The 17,522-nt window shown below is 34.3% G+C and overlaps 2 protein-coding genes across 2 annotated transcripts; one reads left to right on the top strand and one right to left on the bottom strand.

The window, feature by feature from the left end:
* Window positions 1-830: 830 nt before the first annotated feature.
* Window positions 831-4,131, top strand: LOC142620864 (wall-associated receptor kinase 2-like). The gene is made up of 3 exons (XM_075794166.1): window positions 831-1,786; window positions 1,913-2,113; window positions 2,884-4,131. Exons 1-3 carry the CDS (start codon window positions 862-864, stop codon window positions 4,080-4,082), a joined length of 2,325 nt encoding a protein of 774 aa, XP_075650281.1. The 5' UTR covers window positions 831-861; the 3' UTR covers window positions 4,083-4,131.
* Window positions 4,132-7,078: 2,947 nt separating this feature from the next.
* Window positions 7,079-7,705, bottom strand: LOC142620729 (putative mitochondrial protein AtMg00310). Its single transcript, XM_075794054.1, has one exon. The coding sequence runs from the start codon at window positions 7,703-7,705 to the stop codon at window positions 7,079-7,081; it is 627 nt and encodes a 208-aa protein (XP_075650169.1).
* Between the last annotated feature and the right edge of the window lie 9,817 nt (window positions 7,706-17,522).

Genomic DNA, 17,522 nt, shown 5'->3' with positions numbered 1-17,522 from the left:
ACTTTTAATTAATAGTTTTTCCATATAAGATTCTCTATTTGTTTTTTTAAATATATGTTATTTTAAATTTAACTATCTTGTACATTGCACAAGTTAGTGACTAGTTGTACATAAGATGGTTCATCTATCTATTATTATATCTGTTGCTTTCTATTATGTAGTTGTGTCGTAAACATTATTTAATTAGCTTGGGGGGGGGGGGGGGGGAGGAAACTTATAAGTAACCTAAGCATTGACTTGTGTCTTTAATCCCTGTGCATAGGCCAAGGGGGTCCCAGAGGAAACTTCTAAGTAACCTAAGCATTGACTTGGGTTTTTAATCCCTATGTATAGGGCAGGGAGGGGGGTCCCAAAGGAAACTTCTAAGCAACCTAAGCATTGACTTGGGTCTTTAATCCCTGTGCGTAGTGGGGGGGTCCCAGAGGAAACTTCTAAGTAACCTAAGCATTGACTTGGGTTTTTAATTCCTATGTATAGGGCAGAGAGGGGGGTCCCAGAGGAAACTTCTAAGTAACCTAAGCATTGACTTGAGTCTTTAATCCCTGTGCGTAGTGGGGGGGGTCCCAAGAGGAAACTTCCAAGTAACCTAACCATTGACTTGGGTCTTTAATCCCTGTGCATGGTGCATAGGATCATGATCCTAATACTAGTACAAAAGGAGCAACCGAGCAAGATCTTGAAGCACATCCCAACACAACAGAATAAATCTCTGTTGAGAAACATAGTTGCCCAAGACTACATGCCTCATTGCCCCATGTTTCGAAATATAGAAATTTCATTTCCATTCTTGTAACTTCGCCCACTCATCACTCGACTCCCTAGCTAAGAAAAACCTACAAAAAGAGTATAAAGTTATTTAAAATGTGTTATGGCCGTAATGCACAAGGTGGTACTATTGCCACTGGCAACTGGCATAAGGCACTACTCTTTGCATTGATGTTACTATGGGCAACAGAAGCAGCAGTTGATTATGATGAGCCGCCTTCGAAAAATTGCAGTAATATTGACCAGACATGTGGCAGCCTTAATATTCCATACCCATTTGGCACAAGGGCAGGATGTTACATGAATGACGATTTCCTCATCAATTGCAATCGCATCTACGACCCTCCATTGGCATTCTTGCGTAAGAGCTATATAAATGTGACGAACATATCGCTTTCGGGTGAATTGCGTGTCATTTTCCGCGTTTCCAAGGATTGCTACGAGAAAGGTGGTGCGAGAAGAGTTCATAATTACAGTCAATACGGTGGGGTCAATTTGTTGAAATTCCCCATCTCCAGCACTAAAAACAAGTTCACGGCCATTGGTTGTGACACAAATGCTTTGATAAAAGGATCTAGTGGGACAGCATACACAACTGGGTGCATGTCTCTATGCTCTAAAATCAGTGACGTGGTTGAGGGGTCTTGCTCTGGCATTGGTTGTTGCCAGACTGCTATTCCGAAGGGAGTCATAGATTACAGAATCGAAATCAGTAGCTATTTCAACCACACAAATGTAAGTGAATTCAATCCTTGCAGCTATGCTTTTGTAGCAGAAGAAAAAACTTACAATTTTTCTTCAAAAGATCTGAAAGATTTAGCAGAAAGACATAAGACGACCCAGGTGGTGCTCGACTGGGCAATAGGGAATCAAATTTGTAGTGAAGCTAAAAAAGATCATCCTCAAAAGTTCGCATGCAAAAATAACAGTGTTTGTCATGATTCAGACAACGGTCCAGGGTATTGGTGCAGTTGTTCTAAGGGTTTCGAAGGCAACCCTTACCTTCCACATGGCTGCCAAGGTTACAATACCAATTTCAATATACAATGTTATATATATTGACTATAGAATACCATTGTCTTCTTCCAATGGATTGCTGACTTTTTTTATCCTGATTTTTAAAATCCGTCTCTACATATTTTTACAGATATTAATGAATGTGAGCGAAACCCCAACCTTTGCCACAAAAATTCAACATGCATCAATTTAATTGGTGCACATAATTGTTCCTGTCTGCCAGGATATGAAGATGATGGCAAAGAACCCGATGGATCGGGCTGCAAACCCATACCACCACCCATACCAAAGTCTCAGAGTTCTTTTCCCTTGGTGAATAGGATTGCACTAGGTAAGAAATATGAGATTAAATTTGGTAAGGATGTGGTGTAAAACTCATGTTTTACCTTTCCAATCCCAACATGTCACATCATCTAATCACATATTTAAGAATATGTACAATTACACCCAATCAAATCTAATACCTATACATAAATCCAACCAAATTAAGAATTTATTGAGATGTTATTAGGTGTGGTAGAATGTATTAAATTTTAAGTAAAATGATGATGTAGCAAGCTCTTATTGAATGGTGAAAAACATGAGTTTTACACCCCGTTCTTACCAAATTCGGCTACAAGAAATATTGATTGCTTCATAATCATATGTTTTATATATATATATATATATATATATATATATATATATATATATATACGTTACATATATAAATTTGCATATTTTTTCTACGGTTGTGATGTCCCTGGGATCAATGCAAATAAAAGCCAATATTTTGAATGCTCCCTAGAATATCCATATGTTTTTTCTTCTTTTTTCCCTATATTTTGTTATTTAAAAGAAAAGTGTTACATCTACAATATTTTCATAATAAATCATAGGTATTAAATTGTTACTTATTACTAGTTTTAATTTGAATCCACCACTTAAACTACTTTTTTATTTTTTTTATTAACCAATTACAGCTAATAACAACTTATCATTTAGGATTTGTTGTGAACATGTCGTAAAAATGTTGTGAACATAGCATCTTTATTTAAAATAACCTTCACAAAACTATAGTTTGCTGGTTGAGAAGCTTCAATTCGTTACATGTGTGTGTAGGTGTAAGTGTTAGCCTCTTATTGCTACTTTTGGGCATTTCTTGGTTATACTTGGGACTTCGGCAAAGAAAGCATACCCAACTCAAACATAAGTTTTTTGAACAAAATGGTGGCTTTATGCTACAGCAACAACTTTCCAGGCACAAAGGATCTGTGGAAACAACTCGAATATTTACAGCTGAAGAACTCATGAAGGCAACAAACAATTACCATGAAAATAGAATCCTAGGCCAGGGAGGCCAAGGAACTGTGTACAAAGGAATATTATCAGAGAATAGAATAGTTGCCATTAAGAAGTCCAGAACAATAGATCAAAGTCAAATTGAACAATTCATTAATGAAGTGATTGTGCTTTCCCAAGTGAACCATAGGAATGTGGTAAAATTATTGGGATGTTGTTTGGAGACTCAAGTTCCTATGTTGGTATACGAATTTGTTACCAATGGTACCCTTTTCAACCATATACACCACACAGACCATTCTTCCACGCTTCAATGGCAATTACGATTGCAACTAGCTATAGAGACTGCAGGGGCACTTTCTTATTTGCATTCTGCTGCTTCCACTACGATCATTCATAGAGATATCAAGAGCACTAATGTACTCTTAGATGATAATTACATAGCTAAAGTATCTGATTTTGGAGCTTCGAGGCTGGTTCCTCTAGATCAAACTCAGTTAACCACATTGGTGCAAGGAACACTTGGATACTTGGATCCTGAATACTTTCAATCAAGCCAGTTAACTGAAAAGAGTGATGTTTATAGTTTTGGAGTTCTCCTTGCAGAGTTACTAACCGGAAAGAAAGCACTTTCTTTTGATAGGCCAGAAGCAGAGAGAAACTTAGCCATGCATTTTGTCTTAGCAATGAAAGAGAACCGCTTGTTTGAAATTCTTGACCGCAGAGTGTTGAATGAGGGAAATGCTGAGCAAGTTACGGAGGTTGCCATGTTAGTGAAGACATGCTTAAGCTTGAAGGGAGAAGAGAGGCCTACCATGAAAGAAGTTGCATTGGAACTTGAGGGCTTGAAAGCAATGGAGAAACCTCCACGTGTTAAAGGCAATATGGGTGCAGAAGAGACTGAGTACTTACTCAGTAAACCAGATGATGATTGTCTCAGTGGTGTTAATAGTGATTCTGCATGTTACGACAGCGTAAATGGCCAGGTTAAAATATCGGTACTTGATGATGGGAGATAATTATTTAGTTTGTTAAAAAATCATACAAGGGCTTGAGTCTATCATTATTATCATATTATCATTTTCTTTTCTTTTCTTTTCAAGCTGTATTTGTAGGAAGTGCAGTTCTTAATGAAATTTCTAATTCATAAAAGATGAGAGAGATGTATTGGCGCACAAGTCTTGGTTTTTAGCGTATATGCTAACTCGTGTTTCTTCGGATTGTTTGTTAATTGGTAACATTGGATTAATATTAATCCATAGGTATAAATCTGTAGATTCTAACTAAAGAGTACTCTTCTATTGCTAGGACACTATTCTGTGAATCCGATTGATGAAAAAAAAAAAAAAAAAAAACCCAGTTCGTCATTATGTTTAAAATGCCCAATATTTGTATATGGCAGTAGCTTTAATGCATTTCTTACTTCTTCTTTTTTTCTCCTTTAGTGGTGGGTGTGGGTCCCACATGTTGTGAGAGAGCTAGGTGTATATATCCGAAACATAATATACCCTCTCAGGTGGGAAGGTCTATGTTTTGTAGAGTGCCACATTGTTTAAAAGAAATTTCCTGGTTTTGCAAAAGGGCCCGAGTGAAGAAAATAATTTTCTAATAAGTAGTTAAATGATGGAAGGAAAAGGGGCAGGTCGGGAGCAATTTTGTTAAAATTTCCCCTTTTTTTGTAAAAAAAAAATATTGGAGTTCTAAAAACTTTGGGAAACCTCATTTGAAGTGAAAAAAATTGATGTATTTAACCAAAAAAAGGTTAGGGAAAAATTCTACAAGAAAAAAGTAGGAAAATGAATACCATTTAAAGTTGGGAAAATTGATTATTAATCTGGCCTCTCCAAGTGTCAATCAATATATGTAAGAGCCAGCTACTTTAAGGCCTGGTCAAAATACCAATGGATACTCTAAAAAAATCTTCTAAATTTCTAATTTCTTACGGCTTATCTGATTTTATTTCTAATTGTTTAAAAGGATATAAATCCACAATTTTTTTATCTGAATAGACTCTTCTTTGGACTAGGATGATTCTAATTTGGATAAGGTTTTTCGTATTATTTGTTTGTTTGTTTAGACCCCCTTAAATCAGATTGTTTTGACTCCACGATATGATAATCCAGGAAAACCAATAAAACAAACCGTTTTAAAGTAAAAACCTGTAGAGGATTTGACCTACCTATAATCAAGGTAAAACAAATCTACTATAAAAGAATTGAAGTTTTTACAATCAGATTTAACCATAAATCTATTGCTACATCAAGTAGTAACTTACTGACATGACTACATGCAAGCTCCGAATCCACGAACTCCTTCTCTTCTTGGACTTACTGCAACACAAGCACCCATGCTTGTGACTTTAAGATCTCACTCAAAAGTTTCAGATCAGCTTCACTTGTTGATCTCTATAGCAGCAACTAGGTTCTACCAACACTTGATTGTAGATCTTGCTCTAGTAGGCACTTGTGTAGTTGGAAGGTATAATACCTGTCAAATCTCACAAAGAGTAACATACAAATCTTCCAAATGTCTCCAAAATGTAGCTAGGGTTTCCCTATGTGGACAAATTAGATTGAAACCCTAAACATTTTCATGGGCTTGGGCCTTGTTTAAAAATTCTACAGAATCTGATTTCTGCAATTCTCGATCGGTCGAATCTAATTTTCGATCAATAGAGCTTGGCAATGACTCTTCTTTTTTGTAGTCAACTCGAACTTGAAGCTTGAAACATACACCTTTGAACAATGCCTTCCATATAGACTAGACATGTTTTGTTCTTAGTTTGCGAACACAAACAAAATAGAATTCTAAAAATTTAATTCTAAATCTTTAAAATCTAACATTATCAATGTAATTATTTTTTGTTTTTTTATCAAAAGAAATCGATTTTTTGATAATTAGTAATTCTACCATTATTTGTTGGATTTTTCCAATGCACGCATGGTCATGATTTATAAACTTTCAATTGAATCAATAAGACCTAAGTTTTTTTTTTTTTTTTTGAGAAATGGGTAAGTCATTTTTATTAAGATAAATCAGACTGAAAAACATCATCCAAATCCAGTGGTAATTCTTCTAACCACACGTCAATATCAGCAATTAGAACTACTCTTCTAGCAAGGAAGTGGGCTAAACTATTAACCCTACTTATGTGACAAAAACTACAAACTTGCAAACAAGCGTTGGCTACTTTGATGTCTTCTATAATGTGGCCCCACTGAGTCCTATTCTGCTTTGGACTATTGATAGCTGTGATAACCTTCAGCGAATCACCCTCCGCCACCACATGTGCAAGACTAATCTCCTGAGCAAAAATGAGAGCACGCCGAGCAACCAAGGCTTCTACCAAGTCCACGGTGCTGGGGAGCTGAATGTTTTGACTAAGTGCGGCAATGACCATTCCTTCTGCATCTCTCACCACCACCACCCCCAAACCTGCTCTTGCTGAACTTTCAAAGATAGCACCATCAAAATTGATCTTATAAACTCCCACACCTGGAGGCATCCACTTCTGTGTTGTGCGCCGGACTAGAGACCGAGATGGGCGATCCTTAACATCCCAGAATTCTTGCAACAGTTCACGAGCCCGCTGCACCGTCTCCCCTACTTCCCAAACATTTTGCTTTTCCCTTAATTTATTACGCCTAGTCCAAATGCTCCAAGCAACCATTGAAAACAGAGCAGCAGTGGCTGGACTTGTATTGGTCAGCACTACTGATTCAAGATCGCCAAAACTTCTAAAGATTTTTGATCGAGAAAGGCTAAATATAGGATCCGAGAGCCAAATACATTTTACCCGGTCACACAACCAAAGGCAGTGGATAGTATCTTCGGGGTGTTCTTCACAGAGGCTGCAGAATTTGTCAGGGAGTATGTGCCGTGTAAACAGATTGAATTTGGTGGGTAATGACGCATTTGACGCCCTCCACATGAAATGCTTGACTTTGTTTGGTACCTGCAACTTCCAAATTCCATTCCAAAAAGGCTTACATCCCTCTGTATTGGACGAACTAGGCTAGGCAGATCTGATCTCAGTAGACAACATCTGATATGCACTCTTGACCGAGTAACTCCCATCTGTGGTGAACGGCCAAATAAGTAAGTCTTCCATCGGGTAGTGGCTGATCGGAATACTTTGAATACTCTCAGCTTCCCATGGTAAGAAATTCTGCCCAATGAGCTCCGTGTTCCACACTTTAGTGTCAGGGATGAAGAGATCCTTTACTGTTATCAATGACGAATCAAGTTGAGGAGTTACAATCAGACCTCCTCCTGAAGAATTCAGCCATCGATGCTTCCATATATTGATGACAGATCCATCTCCTATTCTCCACCGTGCACCTTTGCAAATGACCTCCCTTGCTTGTAAAATACTTTTCCAAGCAAAGGAACTTCGCGGATTGAAATCTGCATCCAGGATGCTACCCGAAGGGAAATATTTTGGTTTAAACACTTTATACAGCAACGCATTCTTCTCATGGTGTAATCTCCACACCTGTTTTCCAAGAAGAGCATCATTAAATTGTCTAAGATCCCAGAACCCCAGACCTCCTAAAGACTTTGGAGAGTATAAAGTACTCCACTTCACCCACTGCATTTTCCTTGATTTATCTTGGTTATCCCACCAAAATTTACGGATCATCGCCTCAATACTTCACAGGTGGCCTAAAGAATTTAGTTCCCTCTTGAATGGTTAGACCCGTTGGTTGCAACCTTACTATGTTCATAGTGGAATTAAGATGGTGGAACACCATAAACATTTCCAAAAAGTCCCATTGGATTAAACCAAGGGTTCTGAGCCATTGAGTACCTAAGACTAGTTCACAATCACCTAAAGCCAATCCATTCAAGTTAACTGCAGAAACCTGACCTTGCATAATGACCTTGAAATTAGAAAAAACACCTTGTGTCCTAATGGAAGCACCATTAGCCACCTTCACCTCAAAGGTTGTAGAATAATCTAAGGGCAATTGTAAAATAGAAACTATAGTAGCATCTATAAAGTTGTGAGTACTCCCAGTGTCAATCAAAATAATAAGCCAATGTCTATTAATCTTTCTTTTAATTCTCATTGTACCAGGTGAGGGGCTACACAAAAGAGCATAACGTGTAATCTCAGCATCTACCATTTTAGGTTCAGACCTACTCTCATCAGATTTATCCACATCTAATTGTAACAAGGTAGCCTTAAAGTCATCAAGTTCCAGTAAAAGGACATTGGAACTAGATTCTTGGAAAGGATAAAGACTTTCTAACAAGAAAAGCTTAGCAAACTTACATTGATGACCAAGTTGGAACTTCTCATCACAATTGAAACAAAGGCCCTTCCTTCTTCTTTCCTCTATCTGAGCAGGTGACAATCTCTACAGGGGTAACCTAAATCTGGATTCCAATTTCAACTAAGGCTTGAGACCCAAAATTGAAGGCTTGGCATTCAAAATTGAAGACCTCTGACTTTTGCGGTTGCTATTAAGGTACTCTTCTTGGATTTTTGCTAATCCAAAAACTTCATTGAGGTTTTTGAGATTGCGCATCTTCATGGGTAACCTCACCTCATCCTTGAGACTATTAAGGAAACAACTTATTTTGCGGCTATCAAACAACCCCTTAATTCTGTTTGATAAGGCTTCAAATTGCCCCTTGTAAATCATAACATTGGTGGTCTGCCTCAATCATGTGAATGATTCCATAGGATCCTCATAGGCAGTATTCCCAAACCTTGTCAACAATGCTTCCAAAAATCCAACCCAAGTTGTAAACATTCCATTCTCATCACTATCTTGAAACCATACCAGGGCATCTACATCCATGTGGAAAGAAGCCATTAACAACCTCTCATTGAATGGTGTTTGGTAGAAACTAAAATATTGATTGGCTTTGTATACCCAAGATGTACGATCATCACCTTTGAATTGAGGGAAATCAAGTCTCACACTCTTTGATAGATTCGAGAGGGGTAGAGAGAGCTTGTGAGATTGGAGATTTTGGGGTGTGAGATACAAACTTTGGAGACATAACTTTTTTTTTTGTCTTTGTTCTTCGGCTTCAGGGAGCTTTTGCAGAGCCAAACTAATGGCATTCACTTGTTGAGTATTGGCATTCAATTGTTGAGTGTTAGCATTCAACTGTTAGTTGATCTTTTGTAAAGAATGGGCACGGTGGTCTACGGTAGTTTTAAGAAGGGACAAGGATAAATTGATGTAAGAAAAGGATCTAGTTTCAGCCATGGTTACAGGAAAGCAATCTCTGATACCAATTGTTAAGTTCTTGGTCAATCAAGAACTATTGAGAGGAAAAAGTAGTTACTTCGAGGGTAACTAACCTCCTGAGTTGAGAGAATTGGGGAATTGAGAGAGAGAGAGAGAGAGAGAGAGAGAGAGAGAGAGAGAGAGAGAGAGAGAGAGAGAGCATTGGTTAAGTTTTCTACTTATCCTTATTGAAGTGTCCCTCTAGCTTATATACAAAAATGACTCTATGTTCCCTCCAAAACTCACAAGCTAACTAACTTCCTAACTAACATGCCAGCTCATTAACTAACAAACCTAACATACACCAATTATCCATACATCAGTCCATATCAGTAACTAATCACCAATCAACAATACAACCATATCAATAACTAATTACCATTTATCAATACAACTGTACTTGGACTCCTAACAGACACAACCCCTTTGACATGTGTGACAGTAATAATTGATAGATTACCGATTGTTCCAAAAATTTAAGATGTTAGGAAATGGTGAATCTCTTCATTTAATTATAATTCTAACACTACCCTCACGTATGGGGCTAAACCACTCCCCCCCCTTTAATAAGTGAGGTCCAACACATGAGACTATCACTAAGACCTTGCGCTTGAAAGGGAGGGGACGTAGCGTTGAAAATCATGTAGCATTTATCTTGAAAAATTAGTTCCTCCTAATTTGAAGTTTTTGTAGTCTAGCTAATCTGTCATACATTAATGTGTTTTAGGCCCTTTGTACTTGTTGTGGTTGGATTTGTATAATTATTTGGTAAAACGCCCAAAAAAAGAGACTTTTAAATTGAAAAATAATGAAAAAGTATTTTTAATCAGAATTTTGATATTTTCATGACATCTCATCTATTTTAACTACGGTTTTTTTCTGTGAACTATCATTTTAAATAGAATTTCATGATCTTTAAAATGAACATAAATTTATCTTGATCGAAAGATTGGATTTTTTTGTCAAATTTACTACATAAAACACACAAATAGATGTAACAATAAATGTGATTTGATGTGGTAATGGATGATATTGGTGAGTTTCAACCTCTTTTTTTTTTTGGGAATCGAGTTTCAACCACTTAATAATGAATGTTTAATTTTTTTCCTCTAATTGGTGGCACAAAAAATTTATAATATCTTTAACATTATTCTATAATTTTGGGCATTTTTATAAATAAAGTGTAGCCTGTTTTTAAGGGTAAAATATTTTCAAAATTGGGGCCTAACTTGCCTAGGCCTTGAGCTGCCCTTGGGTATCAACAAAGGTATGACATCTGTGCTAAAATAATCACGTGTTAATCCAATATTGCATCAAGTTCTCATGTTCTTGAATATAAACCATACCCCGTTACTTTATAGGATAAATACTAATACATAGTTTATTGCACACTTTGCATTGAAATCACTAAATAATCATTCCATTCTAAATTTTTAATAGATTCAAGAATGAAATGTATTTCTAGAAAAAAGAAGAAAAGAATCAGATGTAAAAAAAAAGTGTTGTCTATCTAGTATTTTTTTATTGAAGACTTAACCTAAGGAGAAAATAAATAACTAAAATTCAGAAATCCATAACTTAAGGGTCCATTTGACTGGGAGGATGGAAAAGTAGGAGGATAGAAAATGGAGAGAGAATGGAAAAGTGGGAGAATAGAAAATATTTTAGTTTCTCTCATTTGTGTTTGGTTGAGAGGGTAGAAAAGTGGAGGGATGAAAAACATTTTTGTTTGGTTGAAAATAAAGTTTGTATAAATTTACCATCACTTCTCTATTAAATAAAACAAAAAATAACACATTATAATTAAAAAAAAAAAATTGTGTATAGACAGACACTTTATTAAAGTAAAAAAAAATAGCATAAGAAATTAACTCAAAACTGTTTTCTAAAAAAAAAAAACCACCAAAATTAATGAGAAAATAAACATATGAGCACCTAAAAGAAGAAGAAGAAAGCTACACGTCCAAAAAAAAAAGAAGAAGCCAACACATCCATGCAAAAAAAAAAAAAGCCAACCCAGAGAAAGAAAAAATCAAAGGAAAAAAAGGAAAAGAAAAAAAAGAGGAAGCTAAGACATTATTACAGAGAAAGAAAAAATTAAAGGAAAAAAAGAAGAAGAAGGCAACACATTGGAGATTTAGAGGTGAATTTTAAGGGTACTTTTGAAAGAGCTTTCTCTTCCCAGTTTTCTCTTCATTTTGGAGAGAGAACTTTTTGGTAAGACTATGGAGAAAACATCTAGATCCTACCATTTATTTTCCTTCATCTTCACCTAATTAAAGACACTAAAAAAGTTTCCCCACATGAGTACTTGCATCAAGTACTCACGTGCTTGAATATAAACCTTTTTACTTTACAGGATTAATACTAATACACAGTTTATTGCACACTTTGCATTGAAATAACTAATTAATCATTCCTTTCTAAATTTGTAATAGATTCAAGAATGAGATGCATCAATGGAAAAAAGAGGAAAAGAATGAGATGTAAAAAAAAAGTGTTGTCTATCCAGTATGTGTATATATATATATATTATTTTTTTTAATTTTTATTGAAGACTTAACCTGAGGAGAAAATAAATAAATAAAATCCAGAAATCCAGAACATAAGAGAAAAAATTGGGGGTGGTTGAGAGGCGAGTGATGACCAATAACCGTGAGAGTTGAGACACCTGTCAGGCATAGCAGCTATACTTCCAAAACCTCTCATGGGTATTTTTGTCAACGTGGGAAGAGTTCACAGGTGGTGCATCGGCATTTCTTTTTTGATACCGCACGCACAGGGGAAATATAACCCCGCATCAAAATCCCTATGCTTTTTAAACTAAATCCAAAGTGTATGCAATAAGACCATGTGCGATCTTCATTAGCCACAGTTCCTGTTGAATGAAGAGAAGTACCAATTTATACATTTCAGTACTTTTTGATAACTGATAAGTAAAATTTTATATTAAAAGGAAAATAGGGGCACAACCCTAATACACAGGATGTATACAAGATATTCACCGATGAATTATCATGTAAAAGTTTATATTTCTAGTTCTATCCCCCTTTTCTTGGCCAAATGATGTTGCGGATCATGTTTTATGAATAGAATGTCAGAAACTCAAAAAGTTATTTCATGAGTTGTTGATAAAAAATAAGAAAGTATCCATTTCAAAATGGGAAATATTAAAGAATGTCCTAAGGGCATTACATTAAAAACTATTTTTAGAAATTTTTATGAAAAAAATGAAAAAATAATTAATTTTGTTATCAGCTTTTTATATTTTTCTTAAAAATAATGTCAATTTTTTAAATATAATTTATTAATAATTGCCATAAATTCACCGGTTAACATGACAATTCCAAAATATACCATTTGAGGCTGTACGCTGACTTTCTCTCCTATGGACTTGGCCTCCAATTACTTTGCTTAACAGTCCAGTTTGTATCAATGATTTCTAAAACCAACCGACTGACTTTACCAATAAGCGACACTAAATTATTTAAACTTACTAGGGATTCAAATTCTCTAAATTTTTAAGAGTATTTTACCAATATATTTATTTAAATCCTAATAAGTCTTTTATGATTTAAGAGTTTAGATTATGCTATGTCAGCATTTCACTAATAATATTCTTAAAATAATAAAATAATGTTATAAACAAAACATTAAAATTATTTAAACCCTTAAATTATAAAAGAGTGATTAAAATTTAAGGAAATCTATTTGACAGAATAACCTAAGAAATTTAGATGATGTGAATCAAAATATTTAAACTTACCAGACATTGTAGCTGAATTATATAACCTCTCGTTTTCCGTAATAGGAAAAGGAAATCAATAATAATTGATGGAATTGTCTTACTATCGGCAACATAATCTAAAGTAAACATGCAAAAATCTCTTCAGGTTATTCTATATAAGAAGTAAACAACTTCATACGAAATCCATGTGGGACTTGTTTTAAAATGCTTACACGTAAGGTTGAAAGTTCCAATGAAAGATTAGGATCTACCTGATATATGCTTGTTATTAGATCTGGCTTAGTGTTTAGCAAAATGGCAGAGTCAACCAGAAATGCTTTGTAGAGTATAGAAATTGTAGACCTTATTTAGTCATTACCTATTTGCTCAGCCTAGACTGATGCAAAATTTTGTTACTTTGGGCTGCTGTGGGTGCATATTGCAAATGATAAGAGATTTGTGTTGTTCCCACTGTCAGATGAAATCCAATTTTAGTTTATTGATTAATGGAAAAAGTAGTTGGACAGAATGCTATTTGAGTGTCTGAGTTTTTTTTTTTTGTTTGTTTTTGTTTTTGGTGAGTAAAGCCTGTAATATGAATTAATATTTCATAATCAAGTTCTTACCATTCTCTCATTCTCCCATATTCTAATTTACATTACTAAGTACCGTTACACCACACAAGTATATCAATAACCTCATATAACCTTTTCTCCCTCCCACTGGGGTTGGAAATTTTAAGAACTTTCTAGAAAGGGGAGAGCTTGTATCCAGTCACCAGTGGAACTAGACACTGGATATAGGCCGTGTCCTTCTAAAAAGTCTTGGATACTGAGAAGATTTAATAATAGAGCTTCATTTCATGCTATCATCAACTATACAAATTTTTTTTGTTTGATATTCTTAATTATACCTTGTCATATATTCTTTTTATTTTTATTATTAAATAATCAAAATTAAAAAAAAAAATTAAACACATAATATATCACAATCGATGATTTGAATTGCTCTCTAAACAAAATACACATGCATGATTATTTGAGCTGCCACTTCTCTATCTTGGTTTAGAGAAAAATTTTAGGACAGAGATTAGTTCCAAACTTGCTTGGAGGAATCTTCTTCAACATATAAATGGTGATTTGTGAGGCTATTTATTTATATTATTTAAACATGTCACATGATTCATTAAAAAAGTTATGTGACTAAAACTACTCATGGATGATCTCTTTAATCACCACATAATGAGTTGGAGGAAGGTAACTTCAAACCAGTTTGAAGCTAAATTTTTTTTTCAAAATTTAATTTATTCAATCTTGAACAAAAGTTTAACTCCAAACCCTGCGTGGAGATTTATAAGAATATCTATGTGTATTTTCAAACAAGTCACAATACTCATTAAAAAAGTTATGTGACTAAAATTATATTTGAATAGTTTCTTTAATTGCCAAATAGTGAATTGGAGGAAGATAGTTGCCAACTGGTTTGAAACTAAACTTTTTTTTTTTTTAGTCTTATATTAGCATATAAACTTGTAATGGACTATATCTTTTGTATTGATCTTGTGTAGGGTTGTGGGAGGCCTTGTTGAAGGTCTCTTACAAGGTCTGTTACTGTGTATGTTTGGCTTTTGTTTATTTCATTAGCTTATTTGCATAGCATTTATTAGAAGACATTGTTTTTGAAATATTTTATGTTAAATGTGTTACAAAAAGCAAGCTAATTTATTTATTTTATTAGGCTCTAAAAGTTTAAAATAATTGACAAATGTGAGAACAAACTTGTCTAGATATAAATTCTTAAGTCTATAGGTATGATTAGACAATGCTCAATGTGTTGCAAGTTAGAATACAAAAACAAGGAAGTTGCAGGTTCAGGAAATTCGAACCATGCCAAGTTCGACTGATCGAGAAGAAGGCTCGACCGATTGAGACATGGATCTGCAGAATTTAATTAAGACCTAATAGCTCATTAAGCCCAATAAGTGATTATAGTTTTAGATCTAATTCGCATAGTATTTAAAGGAACCCTAAGGCACATTTTAAACTGAGAGAGAAGAGTGTATCTTGTGCCTCCTATTGTAGATCTGGGGTTTTTGTACCCAAAACTCTCTAAAATCTTCTACCGGGAATGTTTTTTTGAAGAAACTTAAGATCTGATGCTATAAAAGTTGCTGCCATCACTAGTCATCAAATGTGCTAGAGATCTAAACCCTTGAGTGGAGTTCTTAGAGTCACAAACTAGAGTGTTTGTGTGCAACAGATTCATAATATAAGAGTCTGTAGATTTGGAGTTATCTGCGGTCACGTGAGTAAGTACTATAAGAGAGCATTAGATTTATGGTTAAATCTATTGTAAAAACTTCTATTCTATTAGTGAATTATTATTTTGTGGATTATTTAGGTTAAATCCTCCTCAGGTTTTTTACCTTGAAATTGAACAATTTCATTAGTTTTCTTGGATCATCATATCGTTGTATTATTTACTTTTATGCTTTGCATTATATGATTTATTATTGTTTAGCCTAGATCTGAATAATAAACCCAAGTAACAACTTGGCTAATATATTAGGTTAAACAAATTGTGTTTTTTAGAGGTCTAAAATATAACATATTTATAATAAAAAAGAAGTTGGATTATTTACACACAAAAAAAAAGAAAAAGAAAAATCAATTTTTTCTAAAAAAGAGTAAATCCCAAATGCACACTTGGTATTTATTTTTAACTTGAGTTTGATTTACTAAAAAATGATGGATACAAACATGATCTTTCTTTTATTTTTTGGGTTCTGGCCTTCTGGGGGAACAAGGTCATTTAAAGTAACTTATCTTGTTCTTAAAAAATTGGATAGATGCACTAGATGTTTTGTGCAAGAAAGAGGTCAAGTTGTAATAGATTCTATATTTTAAAACAACAAAAATATTGCATGGTTATTTGAATAGTTTATCCTCGATTTGATTCGGAGGAAAACTTTCTTTCAAAACAATTTTTGTCACAGTACGTAGATTTCTATAATTGTACAGAGTTCACATGCTGTAAAAAGATTATATATATATATATATATATATATATATATATAAATATCTATTTGTGTGTGTGTGTGCGCGCACGTGTTTAGGTAATGCATTTCCCACTTTCAACATAAGCATGATTAAAAAAATTAAATGATGTAAAAAAGAACAATAATTCTTAAGCCAAAAAATTTCACGTTGGTGCGAAACTAATTGGAATGGAGGTGCCTTTATGATCAAAAATCGTTTAGGCTAGTCCGTTCGAAAAGGTTGTTATTCATGGCATTCCTGCAATGAGGAGAGCAACCTGCTATACACAACTAGAGAAGCATTATATGAAGCATGGAAGCAAGGCTTTAGGGAGGTAATCCTTTTTCTAGAATCAAACCAAGGAGTGAAGCTAATTCAGACACATCGCTTGACTAGCTTGGAGAATGCACCCATCATGGATGATATTGCGACATTAAAAAAGATGATTAAACATATTCACGTCCAAGTTGCTCCTTAGCTAGTGCTTCAAGAAGTATAGGGACTGGCAAACATAGTGACAATATGTTTTACGAGGCTTACCTGGATGTGATTGTATTTGGTGGTAACAAAAAAAAAAAAAAATGTTCACGTTGAGGTGACATGTTTTTATTTTTTGAAAATTAGAGGTAACAAATTGTTATCAGTGTGTAACAAGAGTGATGTGTGACCAGTGGCAGCTCCAAGAATTTTTCTCAGCGTGATCCTTAAGAAACATAAATTATACAATCTAATAAAAAGAGAAATTCATATATTGATAACAACAATAAAAAAAAACATACAAATACATAAAGTTTACAATTACTTTCTACGAGTTTTCATATTTTAAAATCGTTACATGATAGTCTCATTATCAATGCTACAAGCTACATTTCTTTTAATATACACAACTAAGCAATCATTCATTTACTATATGTAGAACAAATTATAGAACAAAATTTAATTTTATTGGCATTAACGAAGTATTCCCAAATTTTTTTTAAGGGTAAACAAATAAATTTTTTTAAAATTATTATATATAAAAAAAATTCAAATCAGGGTGATCTGGACCACCCAATCTCAAGGTGGCGCCGCCCTGTGTGTGACTTTACATGAAATTAATTTTAAGCTAATTACGTGTTACTTTAAACACTAATGAAATTTGTCATATCTATATCATTATTATAAGAATAGGTAATTTCTTTTGGGGTTGAGTACGTAAAGGGAATTTAAGAGATTAATTAATATTTCTTGGAAAAAGCATCCAATATATTAGTTCATTTATTATGTTAATTATGAATTCACGTGGTGATTTGTCCAAGAAAGCGACAGATTTGATTGATGATCTCGGAACCAAGCCATTAATTGTTTAAGCTGAGTCAGCAATTCTGAATGTTACGGACCACAAGGAGCCATTTATGAGGATGAGACAAATAGCCACCGCTTTCTTGGTAATGACTTCAAGTTCAA

Source organism: Castanea sativa, chromosome 12 (genome assembly GCF_040712315.1).
Source record: "Castanea sativa cultivar Marrone di Chiusa Pesio chromosome 12, ASM4071231v1".
Taxonomy (NCBI): Eukaryota; Viridiplantae; Streptophyta; class Magnoliopsida; order Fagales; family Fagaceae; genus Castanea; species Castanea sativa.
Note: the sequence above shows the minus strand (reverse complement) of the source record. Positions and strands in the feature narration are given on the sequence as shown.